At 31.8% G+C, this 19,555-nt stretch overlaps 1 protein-coding gene across 4 annotated transcripts; it reads right to left on the bottom strand.

Annotated features, from left to right (window-relative positions):
- On the bottom strand, window positions 1-19,085 carry LOC128166765 (ABC transporter F family member 4-like). 4 transcript variants are annotated; one of them, XM_052832125.1, is made up of 32 exons: window positions 18,936-19,085; window positions 18,045-18,095; window positions 17,854-17,949; window positions 17,499-17,570; window positions 17,002-17,103; window positions 16,564-16,662; window positions 16,187-16,234; window positions 14,880-14,927; window positions 14,513-14,593; window positions 13,827-13,943; window positions 13,152-13,265; window positions 12,750-12,809; window positions 12,286-12,375; window positions 11,858-11,977; window positions 10,835-10,891; window positions 10,629-10,685; window positions 10,475-10,522; window positions 10,326-10,382; window positions 10,045-10,089; window positions 9,184-9,249; window positions 8,851-8,910; window positions 8,562-8,627; window positions 7,869-7,931; window positions 7,716-7,763; window positions 5,780-5,839; window positions 4,334-4,399; window positions 4,116-4,187; window positions 3,971-4,036; window positions 3,782-3,847; window positions 3,288-3,368; window positions 2,352-2,498; window positions 1-2,108 (listed from the first exon to the last, which is right to left on the bottom strand). In XM_052832125.1, exons 1-32 carry the CDS (start codon window positions 18,936-18,938, stop codon window positions 1,878-1,880), a joined length of 2,457 nt encoding a protein of 818 aa, XP_052688085.1. In that variant the 5' UTR covers window positions 18,939-19,085; the 3' UTR covers window positions 1-1,877. The 4 variants fall into 4 exon arrangements, with proteins under 4 accessions (XP_052688085.1, XP_052688086.1, XP_052688088.1 ...); XM_052832126.1 differs by lacking the exon at window positions 8,562-8,627; XM_052832128.1 differs by lacking the exon at window positions 11,858-11,977.
- Between the last annotated feature and the right edge of the window lie 470 nt (window positions 19,086-19,555).

Here is a 19,555-nt window from a genome sequence, read left to right as displayed (position 1 = left end):
ACTTTAGTTAGGTGTATGACTAGAATCATTGTGTTTGTTTAACTCACAACATTTACCACAATCAAGACATAGTATTTCAATATAGAAGTATCATTTATAGCTATAATCGGTATGAAAATGCGCCCAAATACTCTTATGATGCATCATTATACACGTAAATGTACTACACAACACTTAGATCACTTAGATCACTACAAACATATACATGTACTCACATTAATGTGCAAAATATAACATAGAGCTTGTATAGTACCAAAGAAGAGGACTATGCGCCACATCGCTCACCCAGCAACTCCATTAAGGACCATTCGATGAAACTAAAAAAGATTTACGACTTTGTCGATAAGTTGTTTTTGTAAAATGCAGTCTTGGAATGTTCTATACGAGGAGGCATGCACAGTAATACATTATATAAAACATGTATGTATGTATGTATGTATACCCCAGACGATCGGTGGAAGGATGTTGCTTTAAATATTTAAACTCTACAATATCTAAGACGTTTTCCCAACGCATTTTAGACGCAGCACATGTAATGTAATTTTAAGAGACACTCATTCTTTTTTTAAAACTTATTTTTTATAACTGTCCCTTTTAAAGCGTTGGCTTTTTATTGTTGTTCTTTACCTTTGAGTCCTTTGAACAAAGGTTTGTTTAATTTTTCTAGCGGTTTAAAAAAAAAGAATTTGAGATGGTGAAAAGTTACAAAGGGATTAAAATGGACAAACAGACCGACAGAATGTGACCAGAAAGAATTTGATTCGAAGAAAAGCTGAAACCTCAGATTAACTACAACAACCATTTACACGTGGGGACACATACTCACAATCTTAAAATAAATTGTACGAACAATAACTAGTTGGTATACATAACAATAATTAAATGACAACCATAAATACTGGTGTTTATCATGCATAACTGAATAATGGCCTAGGTGTTGCACAATAATCACATCACAAATACGGGTATATACTTATTTCATACAACATATACAGTGTATCTTTGGCTTAGAAAGACGCATTACAATCAGAATACAATAGATAAGTACATATATAAATGGCTATAGATCATTCATATAGCATTTCACAGAAGTATCACAGTATGAAATATACACTTGTCTATATGTAAACATGTATAGTTACCCATTCACATAAAATGATTGGACTATAAGATGACGCAAATCATTAGAGCACAACAATAACACATATGTACATGCAAATTTACGAATATTCATATATATCAATAATCATACATTCTTAATTAACTTATGCCTTTTTAAAATTACCAATTAGCATAATCAGAGACGGTTAAAAATGATTTGAATTCAATTTTGAGCAATTCATATGTAATTCAAATTATCATTCTTCATTTACAGATTTCAATTTCTAAATACTGTATACAAGACATTATATTTACTGGTATTATGCACACAACATATTTCTTAATCAACAGCACTGCGGTCTTCGAAAATTAAATATGAGAAAAGGCAAGAATTAACTAATTAATACTGATATAAGAAATCATAAATGTGAAGCAATGCTGGCAACTAATTCTTTGAAAATTTTAAAAGCTAGAAACAAAGCTCAAAAAGATGATTAAATATTAATATGTGATCAATTAAGATTATAATGAAGAGGCTCACTAATTAGTAGTGTTTCGATACTATTTCCTACTTCGTTAAATTCTCATAGTTCTATTACCTGTAAATAAATTAACGTGTTTAAGTAACAAAGTCACAAAACAAGAGATAACGGTAGCACGTAGATTTTTGAAAACATTGGTCCCCAATCTCAAACCAAGGCTCCTTAATATTTCCTTGAATAGTGTGATCCCATAGGTATAGGTGCTATGACTAAATCCTTCCAAATGGCGTTTCTTCAACCCGGTGACGGTGTGATATATGGAGCCGTTCCGTTGATTACATGGATTATATGAATAGTTCGTACTTCTGTTGTTTCTGATTTGTTAGAGAGGACAGCGATGAGGATGATGACGATGAGGACAAGGACAGCGACAACAACACCGAGAATAATCCGCTTTGTCCTCTTGCTACAACAAGTTTCTACCTCAGTTCTCACCTCCACCGCAACCTTGTGAAACAAACCTGCCTGCAAAGAAATGTAAATTGTTTTTTCTCTTACTTCTCATTTAAATTGAAAGAATAACACTTAAGGATGTTCAAACTTTGCAATTCAAACTTTGCAAAGCAATAACCAAATTAGTTAGATTAGATTTAAATTTAACTGCATGCATTTAAAACTATATATATATATATATATATATATATATATATATATATATATATATATATATATATATATATATATATATATATATATATATATCCTTACTGCTTCATCCAACTTCTCTGCCCGTTCGCTTAAATCTTCTAAGTTGTCTTCCCTCTCCTCCATTTTTTTTATGTTATCATGTGCAATTTCTTTCAATTCCCCCAGCTGACCTTTCACCATTACAATCTGTTCAGCAGCGTTTTTGTCCTAAAATAGAATATTTGAACTCTATACAAACGTGACAGAATATGTTAATAGTATCTTTGTTATATATTTTTCCTTTCTTAGGAAAAAAAGCAACCCCCTCCACTTCTGCAAGAAAACTTTTTTTCCATTTTTCCATGTAACAAAACGTCTTCTAAAATGTAATTGATACCATGTCTAATTTAAAGAATACGGAATCAATCGTTGAGTATTATAAGGTGATAATTTTGGCCAGGGCGTGATCAAATCCAATGGGACTTTATTTTAGATTTAATCATGCCAAGATTGTGCCTCAATTATACGTTATTGGAATTTATTGGACTGTATAGTACAAAAATCGATACGTAATATTATCACATGCAAAGGCACTGAAAAATGTAAATATATGGCTACATTGCTCTGACTCCATTTAGAATCGGTAGGACAAAGTAGTGCGTTTAATGTCAGAATGCTTGATGCACGCCAGGAAAGAGGTTCTGCAATTTTAATAGCAAGTGTCAAATTTAAATTATCATTTGAAAAAAAGAGTTGAGTAATGACATTGCTTGATGTTCATTCTTTCAAAACTTTTCCAACTTTTACTTTCATTTTCAGAGTTTAATTCAATACAGACGCATTTTGCCGGAAAACGAATTTGACATCCCATCAAAAAAAATTTTCAGGAGAGATATTTCATTCAATGGGTCCCTTATAATACCGGTATTGCTGAGCAAAAATAAGTACCAGAGCCGTAATGTTAACATTACCACCTATGAAAAATGTTTTAGTGGACTATCAACATAAAAGTCTTACCTTTTTTGCGTTATCATCCACAGGAAGACTTCGTTCCATAAGGGGAAATGCTTCTGGTTCGTCGGAATCAGACTTCTTTTTCTGTGAAAATATTTTAAAGGAGTATGGTAACAATTTAAGGCAAATTATTTTTTTATTTCAGTTTTCTATTTATAATGTTAGATTGCTTCTAAATCATAAAAGTATCATATCCAGTTATATGAACAATACAGATTTGATAATTCTTTGTAATATTTATAGGATACAATGCTTTTGGTTACATATTTGTAAAATATGCAAGTAAAAGTTCAGTTCAAAACATATTTCATTTTTTCTTGATAGTTCTTTATTAATTCATATTTACCAGTAATTGGTGTTTGTCACATTAAAGTTATTCAAAACCTGCTCAATTTTTAACAAAATACAGTTTATATTGCTCTTAACTCAAGAAATGACTCACAATTGTACTTCATTATTTAAAACACCTTCATAAATCATTCTCCTTTGATTCATACCTTTTTCTTTTTCGTCAAATCTTTCAGGAACTGTTTAGGATTTTTTGCCTTAGGCTTTTCTTCTTCCTGCAAATGTTTATAAACAAAAATTAAAAACACATTAAGGATGAGGGTCCATAGGATCAACACTAAAGAACAACTGCTTACGATAAAATAGAACTAATGGTGGTAACCCTTTTTTTTTTTTACCTCTTCCTCTGATTCCATGTCTTTGAATACCGACTCAAGCTCTCTTTTCCTTATTTCCAAATCAACCTTCAAAATCATAAAATAACGGTAACATGTTTCATGAAAATCGAATGCCTCACATTTTTGGAATAAGTTTTTGATTTACCTCAGTTTCTTGAACAGAATATACCATTGCCAAACTAGCTTCTTCTCGGATAATCTCCTGCGGAGGATTATTCTGGCAAAGAAGAAAAAAAAATTTTTTAAACATGTCTAATTTATGTATTTGTTAATGACCATTTAGGGTCCTTATTTCTGTTTGTTAATTGTATCTTAAGAGGATAGTAGAATAATATCTGCAATCAAATATCCACATCACAATACCTCTTCTTCTATAGTGTCCTCGTGCGTCTCCTCCATAGTGTAAGCTTGTCGTGTCTCGTCTGCCTCCTGAATATCATTATATTGAGAGAGAAGTTTTACAAATAACAGAAAACAAAGCAGAAATACCATAAATTATTGCGTTAAATATGCATTTGGTAAACCAGCAAAATAAGATATATAGATGAAATGATTTCAGACACTTATATTTGAATTGCTATGCTAAAAAGCCCTCGAAACCTTGATCTTAAAACGTAAAAACTTTTCTCCGTTATTTTTTCAACGTTGTTAATACTTATTATACCATACGGTTTTAATGTTACCATCATAAGTTGAAATTAATAAAAACTAGACAGTTAGAAGGGCATATTGAACGCTTTTCAGCCCCGATCTACGAAAAAAAGACGCATTTAGACTTAGATTCGTGTATATGATATACTTGTAGTCTCTACGACGATATCAGTTTGCTCATAGGCGTCGGAACCGTGAGGGCTAGGGGGGGGGGGGGGGCTTAGTCCCCCCCCCCCGTTTTTTTGCTAAGTTAGACCTAACCATTAGGCAAATAGCCTCCCCCCCCCCCCCCCCCCCACGGATTAGGATTTTCATGCTTTTGGGAATTAGGTTTTTTTCTCTCAATATTTTTGAAGATCAGCCTAGCCCCCACCCCCACTTTCAATTTGCTCCCGACGCCAGTGTTACTAGTATACTATAATATATTTAGAACATAATTTCCTCTATTACAATTGTCAAAGTACAGTGAGTACTAGTAATCTAATTTATTATAATTTAATTCTGGTTGCAACACGCTTTGTGATTGGCTAAAAAATTATTTTATATCGTATAAAAAAAATGTTGCCTACGTTATAGTAAGACTAACGTCAAAAACGTATCAAATGATTCTAACGTCAAGCCCCTGTGATCTCAGCGCTCAGTGGATAAACTCTCTGTAAGTTAATTAAGAAATGAACTCAATGTCTACCCAAGTTATACTCGTATAACCTGGGTTGGGGCAATTTACGCTTTATAATCCGCGAAGCGGATTATAAAAAAGCGTAAATTGCTCCAACCCAGGTTATACGAGTATAACTTGGGTAGATATTGAGTTCATTCCTTATAATTTAATTTTCTGGAATTTGCTGTACAAATTGAGTCCGTTTTATTTTAAAAATGATATAAATCTGTTCAAAATTCAAACGTAACGTCAAGTGAATTAGTACGTTTGTGCATTGTGACGTGCAAACCAGGTTATACAAATTTAACAAAATTTTTCTATCCAATCAAATGCCGCGTTACAACCAGAATTAAATTATTGTACTATGTACTATGATATATGGGTCGTGTCAGTGACATGCAAATCATGTTTTAATGAGTCATCCCCAGATTTAGAAACACAGGCAGGAAATTCAACAAGACAGTGCATTTTCGTCTTGAATATTGGCGCCAACTTACGTGTGAGGATTTCTTTAAGGATAAGGTTTTCTTTATCCTTGATCTTATTGTTCTTATTTTCTGTGAATAAAAGCATTAATTTAATCAAATTACATAAGATTGTTTATTTTACGATATTTTAGTTTGTTACTTTTTGTAGAACAATTAAAGGTCATATGAAACGATTTTTAACACTATGATTTTCTTTCATGAATATAAAGCTTGGTATAAACAAATGTTAAAATACATGATGTAAGATTTTTTTGCCTTTGCATTACTGAGAAATAACCGTGAAAACTGAGCACCTGAAAAAATTCTTGCCCGCTTATCGTTCTTGATTTTGTGGATTTATGACGTCACAAAGACCCACCGATGTAAACAATGCATTAAAACTAGTGTAATTTTACAGTAGTTTATCGATTAAATTTTAGTAATGTTTGCATATATGAACGTGTCTTTCTTTTCAAATGAGATCATTTGATTTCGTAGTAGCCTACAGATGAGTTAGTTTTAATTGGTCGTTAATGAATAAATCTAATATCAGCTTCTCACAAAAGTAAAATCATGATGAAGATCCCGTACTGGAGTGGAAATTTAACGAAAGAAATGCTCCAACATTTACAGCTGATTAATGAATTATCCTTATCCTTTTGAAATAGAAACATCATTTTCTTCTTCGGTACGTATAATGATTGAGCTACATTTAAAGGGAATTAAAGCATTTAAATTGATTTGATTTATTTTGTCACATAAAAAAGTATATAAGGCAGGCCAATGAAAATGTTTGAGGCATTGTGTACATAGTTTGTATTTAAGAGCTGATATAAAATGCCGCAAAATTATTCTTAAATTTTATTTCGAAATAATATAAATTTCTGACGTATTGATATATACATGTAGCAATATCTTTAGAAAATACTTTGTGTACACGTGTATTAATGTTTTATTAAATTAGATCGCGGAAATATGGCATTTAAGGATTTAGAAATGTATCGGTAAAATAAATCGGTTGTTTGATAAAAATAGTTGTGAACGAATGTGAAGATAATCAACAGATTTTATTAAGAACAAGCATCAATAATGATAAAAAAAATCCGAAAGAAAACATTGCGGAAGAAAGTGAGATAAAAGGGATCTGTGAGTAAACACCGCACATACACGTTTTAAAATCAAAACACCGCACATTCAAGTACACGTTTCAAAAACAAAACATTTGAAGAAATTTCTCTTAGACTAAAAATAATTAAATGGTAACATATTTGTGAATTTGAAAGTGAAACAAACAATATAACCGTGAAGCGAATGAGGCAAAATGAGGCCTACAAGTTGTTTAGAAAAAAAATCTTAATGAATTGCATGAACGTGCAAATGGGAAAAAACGATCAGACTTATTTTTGAATTTGTCAATTTCATTAAAAAGATCAAAATAAAACATATAAATATGCTTATATTAAAATTATATTATACTTGCATGTGGATCTATGAAGAAAATCATTTATTCTCCCTGCAGTCTCGAAACTGAATATCATTATGTACACGCTATTACATGTAAATAAAAACGCACACGATTTCATTTCTTGAGAGAAAAAATACTGACTTGGTTGATTATTGTATAATTATACAAGTTTTTATATAAAATAGTATTTTTTTCTTTTAAAATGCTGCAAAATGACATGGATATTTGTATTCACAACATAGCTTTATAAGGCGATTGGGTCTTACTGACGTCATAAGCAAGGGAGGTAAGCCGCGTAAGTCAATGTTCCTTTTCCCGATTAAGTAATTTTAATCGACTGTGGCGCTCACATTTTGCATAAAAAATCCAAAAAACAATGTCAGTCTTATTAAATAGGCACTTATGAACTCATTCCCGTACATAACTCAATATGGTCAGGATATCGTTTCATATGACCTTTAAACTAATCAGGAGTCCATCTCTAAACAAACCGGTACTGACTTTTGGTTCGGACGATGTTTCGCGAGTTTCTTCTATCCTGGGGAGAGTCTGAAAAATATGATAATGTATCGAAATACTTTATCTTCACAAAACAAGTACAATTACGAGATTCCGGTTTCTATTGAAAGAATACATCTTTATACTACAACGTACCTCGGATGCTGCAGACTCAGTTCTCGCTCTTTGGTCTATCTCATTATTCCTCGCTGGGGGTAACTTGATAAGAACACAAATATTGATATTTACACACACTGTAAGAAGAAGCAATTCTATATAAGAAAAAAATTCTGTATAATTTTAAGTTAGATTTTTTAAAATATGACAAATATTGATATTTACACACACTGTAAGAAGTAGCAATTCTATATAAGAAAAAAATTCTGTATAATTTTAAGTTAGATTTTTTAAAATATGACACACAGTAAAAAAAACCAACAATGTGCATTTTAAGTGTTTCTATGGCAATCACACAAAATGGCGGAATTAAGTGGAATTTTTTTGTTGTTGCATCTGTAATGATCCATATATAAATTGTTGATTGATTAAAGAAAAAAGCAATACGATCTTATCACTTTTCACGCCGTTTCTCGCCATTTCCAACCAACATTAATGACTAATTTTAAATCTTTATCTTTTTTCCTACTCGAATACTGTATCATCATTTTTGGCCAATTTGGGTCATCTGATAAAAAGCCAATTATAAATATATTAAGTCATATACTTGTTCTCATAATAAAGTTTAATGTGAGATTTTTTAGGTCTCCGTGCAAGGAGAATACTGTTCAAGTATTGTGATTCGCAAAATATCCCGATATCTAAAGATTACAGCGGTGAAGTTGGACTTACGTTAAATGTACGGGAAGGTGGCAGCGTTTGTGATCTTTGCTTTGAGAATTCACCCTGTGCTATGCTCTAAAACATTGCCAATATCAGCATGCAGTAACAAATGTATGAAAGTTACAAAACAACACCAAAAATCCATAAATCTTGAAAACATGCATGGATTTACGGTACAATGTTAGAACCAACAAAATTAAATGATGCAAACAAAATTAAGTACACAAAACAAAAATAAACCAACAAAGTTAACCAACTACATGTACATAGGCATGCTTCTAAGTAGGTGTCAACTGACCTGGGATCCCATTACAGGGGCAGCGAAATTAGGTGGAGCGCTGCTTCGTACACTGAGAACCTGTCAAAAACAAGATTTGCAACATTTAAAACAATTAAAAGTCCCACAGAATGAGATGATTACTTTATTGTATCCCAATTAGTTATACCTCTTATATGAAACGACTTTCAACAAAACCCGGACTTAACATTATTTGTCATTGATAATGGGTTTTTTTCTAAGATACACTGTAAGATATAACTGTATTTCTAATTTTGTACAGAGGTATGATATAGGTGAGTATTAATAGTACCTCATTTATAAAATATTTGAATAATCAATAGAAGAATTTACCCCTGATTGTTGATAACCACTTGACAATGGATTTGGAATTTCAGAATCATCATCATCTTTAGATTCCTGAAATCAAATTGAATGTAGATTCTCAAAATCAGGTTCATAGGCATATATGCAAATCGAACAAGCATATGATCTGTCCTGCACATATGTATTTAACATATGTCAAATCACTGAATATGCTTAATCACTTTCATTAATATCCATAATTTTAGATCCACCAATGAAATAGTTGCGAATGAAATCAAAATAAAACCATGTTAAATTTGAAAATGAAGATGTGTAAGAAATACAGTAACTGTCGACACGAATCAAACGCGATTGGCGAGACCCTCTTTACAATAATGTGAAGGCACAAATCGAATTGAAGCATGAATTATCCACGAACTAAGTATTTGACTTATATGGTTAAAGATTGCCTATACGTTTCTAGAAGTGAGCGAAGAAGCTTTGAAGTGTACATATTTGATTATTTATACATATGTACATTACACGATACGACGCCCTCAATGACATATTCAAAATGATAAATTAATTTAACATTATCTTGTATGAATATTGAGATACGCCCTATTTTATAATATATTCACGATTAAGCCGTGTAATACTATGCACAGTTCTAATGCCTATTAAGAATGTAATTTCTATTCAGTTATGGCCAATTTTATAACTGATGATTTTAATTGATGATGATTACTTTATTTTATCACAGTTAGAGTTATACCTCCTATATGAAACGACTTTAGACAAAACTCAGACATCACATTTTGTTGTCATTTATACTTGTTTTTGCTAATGTACAATTTCTATTTAGTTATGACCAATTTTTATTTTATTTTTATTCACGTCAACACTTACTTCGGCATCTTGTTCAGCCACTTTTTCTAGTCCCGGCACTTTGGGCTACAAACAAAACAAAATACAGTTATCAACTAAGTTACTATTTTGGGGGAATTGCAACTTTTCAGTGATAAAATGATTATCACTATTTAATTTTATTTTTATTTTCCCTAAGATTTAGGAATAATGAGTTTTATTTTAAAATAAAATTCATAAAACAATCCATGTTGTCTTTATTATATCCATTCAATTTTTTTTTAAATGTTTAAAGAACTTATGGCAGTTTGAAAAATACTTACCGGTTTGTTTTTGCGGAGGGATGAAAATATCTTAAGTCCTTGTCGGCTCTTCTTGCTCTGGATTAAAAGACACACATAAACACATATCTGATATAGATCCACATCTTTATCATATTCTAGAATTGCAAAAATTGACAAATAAAGCATACTATGTTTGGGGGAAGTTCTTCATCGTCACATGTGTCGCTCTCATTTTCCTATCAAGAGAGAAAATTCTATTTTTAGACATTTTATAAAGGGTTTCAGATTTTATATTAGGTTAAGCGTAATTTTCATACGATGATTGGCTAAAAATTAACTTACCTTGTTATTCTCTACTTTGTCTTTAGCTGGCGTTTGCAATAGGGTTGAACGAGGATTCTAAAATAATAAAAATATATTATGTTTGATATTGGGTGTTAACTTGATTCTTAGCTTTAAAAAATTTAGTTACAGCTGAGCTGTTCAGTGTATTTCCCCGCTTTGAGAGAGAATAATTTACGTTTGAGAAATGTCTTTTTTAAAAATACCTTATTTGATACTCTCATCGATGAAAACTGTTTGGACTTGTTTCTTTCCTCTCTTGACTGGAAAGAAAAACATGGTTATTGTTTTTAAATGTCAACATTATGTATGGTTTTACATGTTACCCGCTTTCAATTCTAAACATTTGCAATAAAAAATTTCAGTCTGTCATCTTTAATATTCATCAGTAAAAAATAATATTATCAATTAACTTGAGAAAATCTTTTTGAAAGTATAGAAAAAAGTAAATGTTAGAAAATATTTTTGGTCTCCTAATTCTGTATCATATATATATATATATATATATATATATATATATATATATATATATATATATATATATATATATATATATATATATATATATTGTGTACCTTCATAAATATAATTTTATCAAATTGTTCATGCGATTATAGAATAAATAAACTGTAATTAAGATGCATTTCATACATTCGAAACAAAGAACTATGCATTAAAATCAATTTTACAATAAATTTATTGTTTGAATATACATGTAGTTGATTTAACTATACTTATTAAAATTAAAATAGAACATACTATATCATAGCAGTATACACAGTATACCTGGTATATGATTGTAATGAAAATATATAATTTTCCGAAAGGTTAGATGCCACTACACCCTCTTTAACAAGGTTTTCTTTCTTTTAAGTATGGTATTGTTTCTATAATAATTGTATCAATTTCGTCAGCCTTGACAACTTCGATACACACACACACATACTATATGCCTAAGGTTACAGAAAAAATGGATAAAGAAAAAGAAAGCTTTTACTAGTATTTAATTTCTTCAATGTGATACCGCATTGTCTTTGAATTGCCTCTCAAACTTGTCCAAAGATTTTCATCTAATCCCAAAATTGCAAAAAAAAATTCTGAACAGTATTTAATCATTATTTAAATCCCAAAACCTTCATCTATTCTTTGAATGAAAAATGTTGTTCAAAGTGCATGTACTTCGGCAACAAGTAAGAGAAAGCTGAAGAAAAAATGAAAAGTTGCAGTACCAGAAACTGTCCAGTATTATCTTCAGAGACCAGTTTATCGGGCGACTCGAAAGAATAGCTGTGAAGACGAGGGGGCTTTTCTGGAGGCTGGGGGAGTCGTAACGTCACAATCGCTGCAGGCTAAAGCAGACACAATCACATGCAAAAACATGTCAGGCAAACGTTAACGCTGCATGCTTACTCATATATACTGCATCATTCCATATTGAATAAACAGAACAAAAAGCTGAGTCAACAGTGAGACATAGAATATTAATTAACTGTCATGTCAAAAACAAGCACTATTCTTATTATTGTAAGCATAGTCTACATGCTAATGAAAATCAAAAATTTAAAATATTTAAAACAGATAAATTTTGAAATTAATAAAAAAAGAGTTTAATAATCTGTTCAAGAAATGTTCCACGAATCATAGCCGTGGTCATTACCTCGGTTTCAGTACTGGCTGTGTCCTTGAGGTGGGTGGGTTCAGACGCTGACTTTGTGGGACTGACCGGGGGAGATGAGTGTGTACCCGCCTATAAACACCAGTCAATGTATACTGTTATCTTTTATTTCTAACCCCCCCCCCCCATATATGTATATATATAATCATCTTAACGAGGCTGGGTGGTCAGCAAATTAAACATCAGATCTATCTTAAATTTAAATTTAAAGCCATAACCTATTATTTTGTAAATTAAGATTCCTAAAGTTTTGTACTTTTAAATTTGAACATTTTCCTTTATCTTTTTAAAAAGCGTTTCTTTTGAAGAGATTAATAAAGTCATAAAATGACTACGCCGTCCAGCCTTCCAGGACAATGAATTAAGGAAGAACTGAAAACTTTCGCTTTTGAGGAATTGTTAAGGAATTCATTTTGGACGCGTTAGAAAATTAAAATAAATCGTACCTTTTTACTACTTCGAAAAGATGGAACCTTCAATTTTCTCTTCTTCTTCTTCTTTTTACTCTATAAATGAAACAAGTACGACATTATAAGTAGTTCTAATATGGTAATAATATGTTTTTACAAAATACTAAGTGGACGAACGAGAAACTGAGCCGTATACGAGATATTGCATGATCGTACACAGCTTATGTCGTTTGAACGAATTACAATCTTGTTATTACGACTTTTATCTCGTAAGTACGACATTTTATTTCGTTATTACGAGATAATACCTCGTACGTACGACTTAATGTCTCAAACGTATGAATCATACAAGAAATACCATCATAGAAAAGCGCAAAATAATAAATATGTGGAACTGAAGGCATGTACAGTTACAACGGTCTCTTCCCAAAATCCTACCTCCATTTCACTTCCTTTCGTGGTTTCAACTTTTTCTGGTAATTTGGTGCGATCTTCCTCCAGGAGTGGGGGGAAATCTGCGATTTTGTTCTGTTGGCCCTTTTCACTGATTGGCTAAATAGTATAAATATTTTTTCACCGATTTTTTTAAAGGCAGTGATGTGAATAAAAAGGAATTTGATTTAAAGCCTGCAAGTATTTTTACTCAAAAACGTCAAGTGAGTTTTCAAATAAGTTATAAATTATAGACATAAGTAATAAATTATAGACAGAGACTGATACACAAAGAACTGTAAGTAGCGCAGGTTTTATAAAAACAGCAAAGATGGCAGACTACTAGTACTAGAACGTACGTTTATAACTAGACCAGTTATAAGCTATGAAGGTACGAAGTATTTGGTTATTAGATAGTTTAAGCAATATTATATGAAGGATAATTATAGTCAATGCAACAGTAAAATGTGAAGGATTCAGTTAATAGAACATGTAATGAATGTAATGAATGATATAGAAAGTACAACGGTAAAAACTCTGTCGAATTTTTAGAGTACAACACTAATGCTACGAATGATATAGAAAGTGCATCATTAACGCTGAATGATAATGTTAGTACAACAGTAAGACTATGAATAGTTTAGTAAGTGCAGTTGTCAGTTAATTAACAGACAGACATACTGATTGTGCTGGATGATCTTCCTCTACAACAAACGACGCAGAGAACGGATTTCTGGGATCATCGTCCCAGTGGTCGTCCATTTCTTCTGATGACGATGACTCTTGGTCATTTGTTGGCTGTTAGTAAGTACATGTGATTACATGGTTACCCAGGTACTTGATAATACATATACATATATACATGTACAAGTATAATTCATTACGTATACGAACTAATGTACGTAAAGGCAATCTGTTTGAATAAACAAATCTACAATATTCTGACAACACAACTGTGTTACAAATAAAATATTTCAATATCTTTAGCAGCAGCCTCATCTGATAACTGTAAGATTTTGAAACAAACGTCCTTATCCTGAAGAATATTTTTAAGATGGAATCATTTGGTTCTGTACTGAGGATTTTAATTTCATAAAGTTTTGTATCTAAATTGTGTTTATTTTTTAATCAGTAGGGTTGTAACTCTTCTGATTTTAAATAATCAACTTGTCAAACAAAATATGTGGCAAAGTCTTTAATTTAATAGTGTATTATAATACAACTATATATATGTACTAAGTGTCCGCAAATAAATCTCTGCTATATGAAACAAAACCAAAAAAAGCCCAGCATGCAAAACTGTGATATGAATACACTGTGGTAATGTTTCCGTGTTTTTCTATAATGTCGAGGATAGAACTCGATACCTGTCGCTCCTTGGTGTCATCTTGAGTGGCTTTTGTTTTCTCTATCTCAAATGCTTCATTCAAGCTTTTTCTTGCTTTCTTCTGTCAAACAAAATATTCTTAAATAAACGATAAGACTAAACAGCTTAGTCATACTCAGGAATTATGTAATTTTCGTGCTTGTTTACTTGACACTTAACAAATTTCCGTATTCATAAGTGTGCTAATATCAGGAAATTTTAAAACAGAACTGAATCGCAATTATAGAAGAAAAAAAGGATTAGATTTCAAATGTCTATTGACTGACTATTTCTGAGATACCTTAATGATTTCTGAAAGATCTTCAGTAAGTTCATGTTAATTATTTCATTATATTCAAAATAGTTACCGATGATTTTCCTGTCAATGACCCCAAAAATGACTGCCCTTTCTTCTTCTATGAATGAAAAAAATATCAAATAAAGCAAAACATTTCTTCTGGCTTTACCTGCTTCATACATATAGCACATACTTATATTAGTGTACTAGTAACTTTTACATGGGACGAGAGGTGATCCATGACCTGCATAGCATAGTCTGTACATTGACAGAACCCCACTGTTCACTGTCTATCACTCATCACTCGGTGATAGGAAAATTGTGGGATCACCCTCGGGTATCCGAGGACCCATTATGTTTGGCGGAAAATTACACATGATCTTAATCTATCATAATCCACTCTTCCCGGAGATAAAATTAAGTAAAACGACAATGAACTTGGCTGGTCCCGTGATCAAATCTTGATTCTCAGAAAAGATAAATTTTCCTTATGATAATTTGAGATCAGAGAAATTTTTTCTTAAACTCTTTTTTTTCGGGGATTTTGTTTGATTTAGATTAATCGGTTATCAGTTTCTGTCCCGTCCTGAAATTTAAAAATATTTTTTTAGGTATTAATGTTTCAAAGTGGAACCCCAGGAATACGGATACTAGCATACATTTTAGCAGTACGTCGTTTATCATTACTTGTAACAAATAAAGAATACAAAGAGATATAATATATTATTTTATATGTTGGCGTTCTATGGTACCCGTGTTTCTATGTATACTATTTGGTCCCCATTATGCCACTTTTTTACATTCTAGGATCGCAGCTTCAACAAAATCGTAACTACATCATATAGACACGTGTTCTTTAATTCGATTTTTTTTCTGGTTTTCCTGTTTCACTATTTTATATCATGCATCAAACTTCAAGACACTAGCGCAGTTCAAATATTTTCGCAGAAAAATCTTATCTAAATATTATCTCACAAACCTTGAAAACTAATCTGGACATCATATTACGAAACATCGATATGATTCTCTTGGAAAATCCTTTATAAGACGTTGATTTTAGTTTACAATTCAGGCATTTTAATGTATTACGATGAATGACTAGTTACATGCATAAGTATGATTATAAAATTTATGATTGTATATTATATGTTTGATTATAAAAACATGTATAGAATTATGTGTAATTTTAATGTTGTATAAAATTTAGTTTATCCCCCTTTTTATGTCTGTTTTCCTTACAACCATGGAACTATTTCTCTCTTGTACATGTTTATATTGTATTACATGTATAGGACCATCGTTTTGCCATTTGGGGGTTCTTAATCGTAAAAAACAAATCGCCTGGCAAAAAAAATTGATGTCAGATATATTTCCTACCTTTGAGCGTCCTGAATTTTCATTTTCATAAGTCACACTTTCTTCTTTCTGAAAACGAGAATTTATTTTTAGATAAAAAAAACGAAATAAATAGCTGATACATATCATGTAGCTACATAGTAAGAGGTCACTACTTAATCAGTATAAATCACTGATTTGGATTCTCTAAAGGAGACAGGTTGTTGCAGATTCTTTCTTTCATCTTTGATAATGGTTCAAAGAAGACTAATTTAAAATATATACTAGTGTCAAGCACACGGTTATCGGAAACAAACGAAATGTACGAAATTGCTTAAAAGGCCAGTAATACAACATCCTTTATCTAATTTGTTGATAGATTGAACTGGTAGACCAGAGGGTATGTAGCTGACCATTACCTGGGAGCTGGGCTGCTCCGGGGCCTTGGCAGAGAAGCTGTGGACTCTACTGGGGCCCTTAGGTTCCGTGGGGATCGTGATTTGGGGTGGCTGTCCATTCTATTTATAGATTCAGATACTGCATGTGTAAATGTCGAACATTTCATCATAACTGTAACATTCAAGTGTTTTTGAAGCACTTTGACTACCATTCCGCAAACTTCAGACAAGTGCAACTTTACATAATTTATGTTATTTCCTATATCCTTGTATATGTTTGTTTACATGAAGTTCTAAAGATGAAAATCGTCCTTGGTGCAGAAAAAAAGATGCAGAAAAGTCAGTTGGTAATATTTAATAATGATTTTAAAATCTGACCCTGTCAAACTTAAACGCAAAATAAAAACTTTCCCAAATACGTTTCTACAAATAAAGTTGACAGGTAAATAAGATAACTACCCCTCGCGTTGGTTGGCTCACTGTCTGGTGGTTCGGGAGGAAGGGATTGGCCCCTGACGTCTTCGTAAAAGCCACACAATTCTGAGGTGCAACTACCACATCCTGGATCATTATAAATCAGTACAAAAATCACAGGATTGATAGTACTGAAAAACAGCCATGAGTTTCATCTGGCAACAAGTTTTCGAGAACCGTATAATCCATTATCATTGAAAAATTACTTTCTCGATAGGGCCTACTAGATCTACATTAGATAGGGTATTCTAAAACAAACATAATTTTAATTGAATTCTTTCATTATGATATCATAAATAATAATCATATTAATGATTTCAATAAATGCTTGCAAAATGTTTGCATAAGCTGTACATGCAAGTAAAATATTTGACAAATCAAATCTCTCTCTCTCTCTCTCTCTCTCTCTCTCTCTCTCTCTCTCTCATCAACACTACTATATTTGACGTTATGACGTTATTACAGTGTAAGTGTATGCTTACACCGACATCTACCGGCCGTTCATTGATCCGCCCTTGGGATTCCTTTGAGATTGTCACAAAACTCGACTGAATCTGTGAAAAAAATGTAAGCATCTCGATCAGTGTCAATGTATGTATACGATTTACGGATCTAGAGGGGGTGTCGGGGTGGAAAATTCAAATTTCCTAAATTTACATAGTAAAATTACTGAAAATATGCCTAGGAACCCCCCCCCCCGGCACACTCAAATATACCTCGGACGCCCATTTTGAAAAAAATTCTGGATCCGCGCAAGGTGTATACAGTGCTCTTTACGTGATCATTACACTGGGAAATAAAACACGCAGTTATTTTTTAAGTATATACTTTACTCACGTGATTATTAGGTGCTTGATTAAAGTCCTCCTCAGGAGTTGCTACTTTCAACGGCGCTTTTTCTTCCTCAGTAGCTTTCGCTTCCTTATCTTTGTTCTGATTATGAATGCAGTAAATTTTCATTAATCATCATAAAATAATTACAATACTCTCATTACGGAAAATGACACGCAATGAAGGAAATTTAGTACCTTCTTCTTTTTGCCAAAGGGAAACTTCCCAGACTTTTCTTTTTTCTTGTTCTGCACAAATATGAAATGAAATATAAATATTTTTTTTCATATTTCACTGAAAATAGCTAGAATTGTTTAAGAACAATTCAGAAGCAACTAACAATCAAACTGATAAAAGGGACGGGAGATATATATATATATATATATATATATATATATATATATATATATATATATATATATATATATATATATATATATATATATATATATATATATATATATATATATATAAAGAATAGTTAATATAACATTGAACGGGTAAAGTAAATCAGCTGTTGTCTCCTATATGCTGATATTAAATCAAAGTCGCAACAGGGGTAGTACTATAAATTAAATCGCCCACAAAGTGCATAGGACAATAAGTATTTAAAAAGTATATATATCTGCACAGAAGAACTTGTGCCGACAAGTTTATGGCCGGGGTCATATAAGAATATATAGAGAGAGACGCCTTTACTGCCTCCTCACCCCTACAGCTGTTGTCTACATTACATACCACATATATGTTCATACATATTTAGTTTCCAGCGTATATCAATATCAAGATAAGTCATGCATAGAGCAACATATTGAATTTACAAAACCGAAAGTAAAAAAACAAAACAAAACTATTTGTATATTTGAAATGTACTCAAAAGATCTTTGCATGGCACTTGAGTAAATTTCTAATGAAACAATAGCATCCCTAAAAAATGTCAGCTGCTTTTCCTAAATACATAATATATAAAGTCCACATCATAATTATTTGAACGCCGACACACCTATTACGTATCTACATTTTGTCTACATATGTTGCATGCACACTCGAGTACTACTTAAGGTTAAATTATGAGAGAATAATCTTACCATTCTAACATGGCCAGATATCTTCTAGGTACACAATAAAACGATTATTATGGTCTGACAGTCGGCTTTTTACGGCTGTCAAAAATGTCCTAAAAGGTATCGTATCATTCTATAAATAGAACTAGGGAATACCTGTTGTTTTGCTTTCTGTGTAATGGTCAGAACGAATAAATCTTCTTAATCTTACTTAAAAAACTTTAAATATAATAATACAGTGTTAAGAAAGAGTTAATTTGTTCAGTTTCTATTTAACAGAGATTGTTAATTTTAGCGGCCATCGCGGTAACTTCAGTGACGAAAATTGCGTAATATGTTGATTATCGATTAAATGTAAGTATATAACGCAGAGAGCCCTGGTTTTTTCACCTCGAGACAGAGTGATAAAAAGGGCACACCGTGCAACCGCTTTGAATCATTTCATTCAAGTGCCGTGTGATACATTCAAAATTGTTTGTTTACCTAGACAGCAGACGTTCACAGAGAAAAGAAATGATCTTTATTATCAATCTTAAACGAATATCAATCTCATAGCATTTGGTTAAAAGTAGAGTTATATAGTTGCTCTTTTATGACCAGTCTTGTTTTAAAAAAAGCATTGGAACATGAAGAATTTTGAGCCA

The sequence above is a fragment of the Crassostrea angulata genome, chromosome 10 (genome assembly GCF_025612915.1).
Source record: "Crassostrea angulata isolate pt1a10 chromosome 10, ASM2561291v2, whole genome shotgun sequence".
Taxonomy (NCBI): domain Eukaryota; kingdom Metazoa; phylum Mollusca; class Bivalvia; order Ostreida; family Ostreidae; genus Magallana; species Magallana angulata.
The sequence above is the reverse complement of the archived record's forward strand: the minus strand, read 5'-3'. Positions and strand labels throughout refer to the sequence as shown.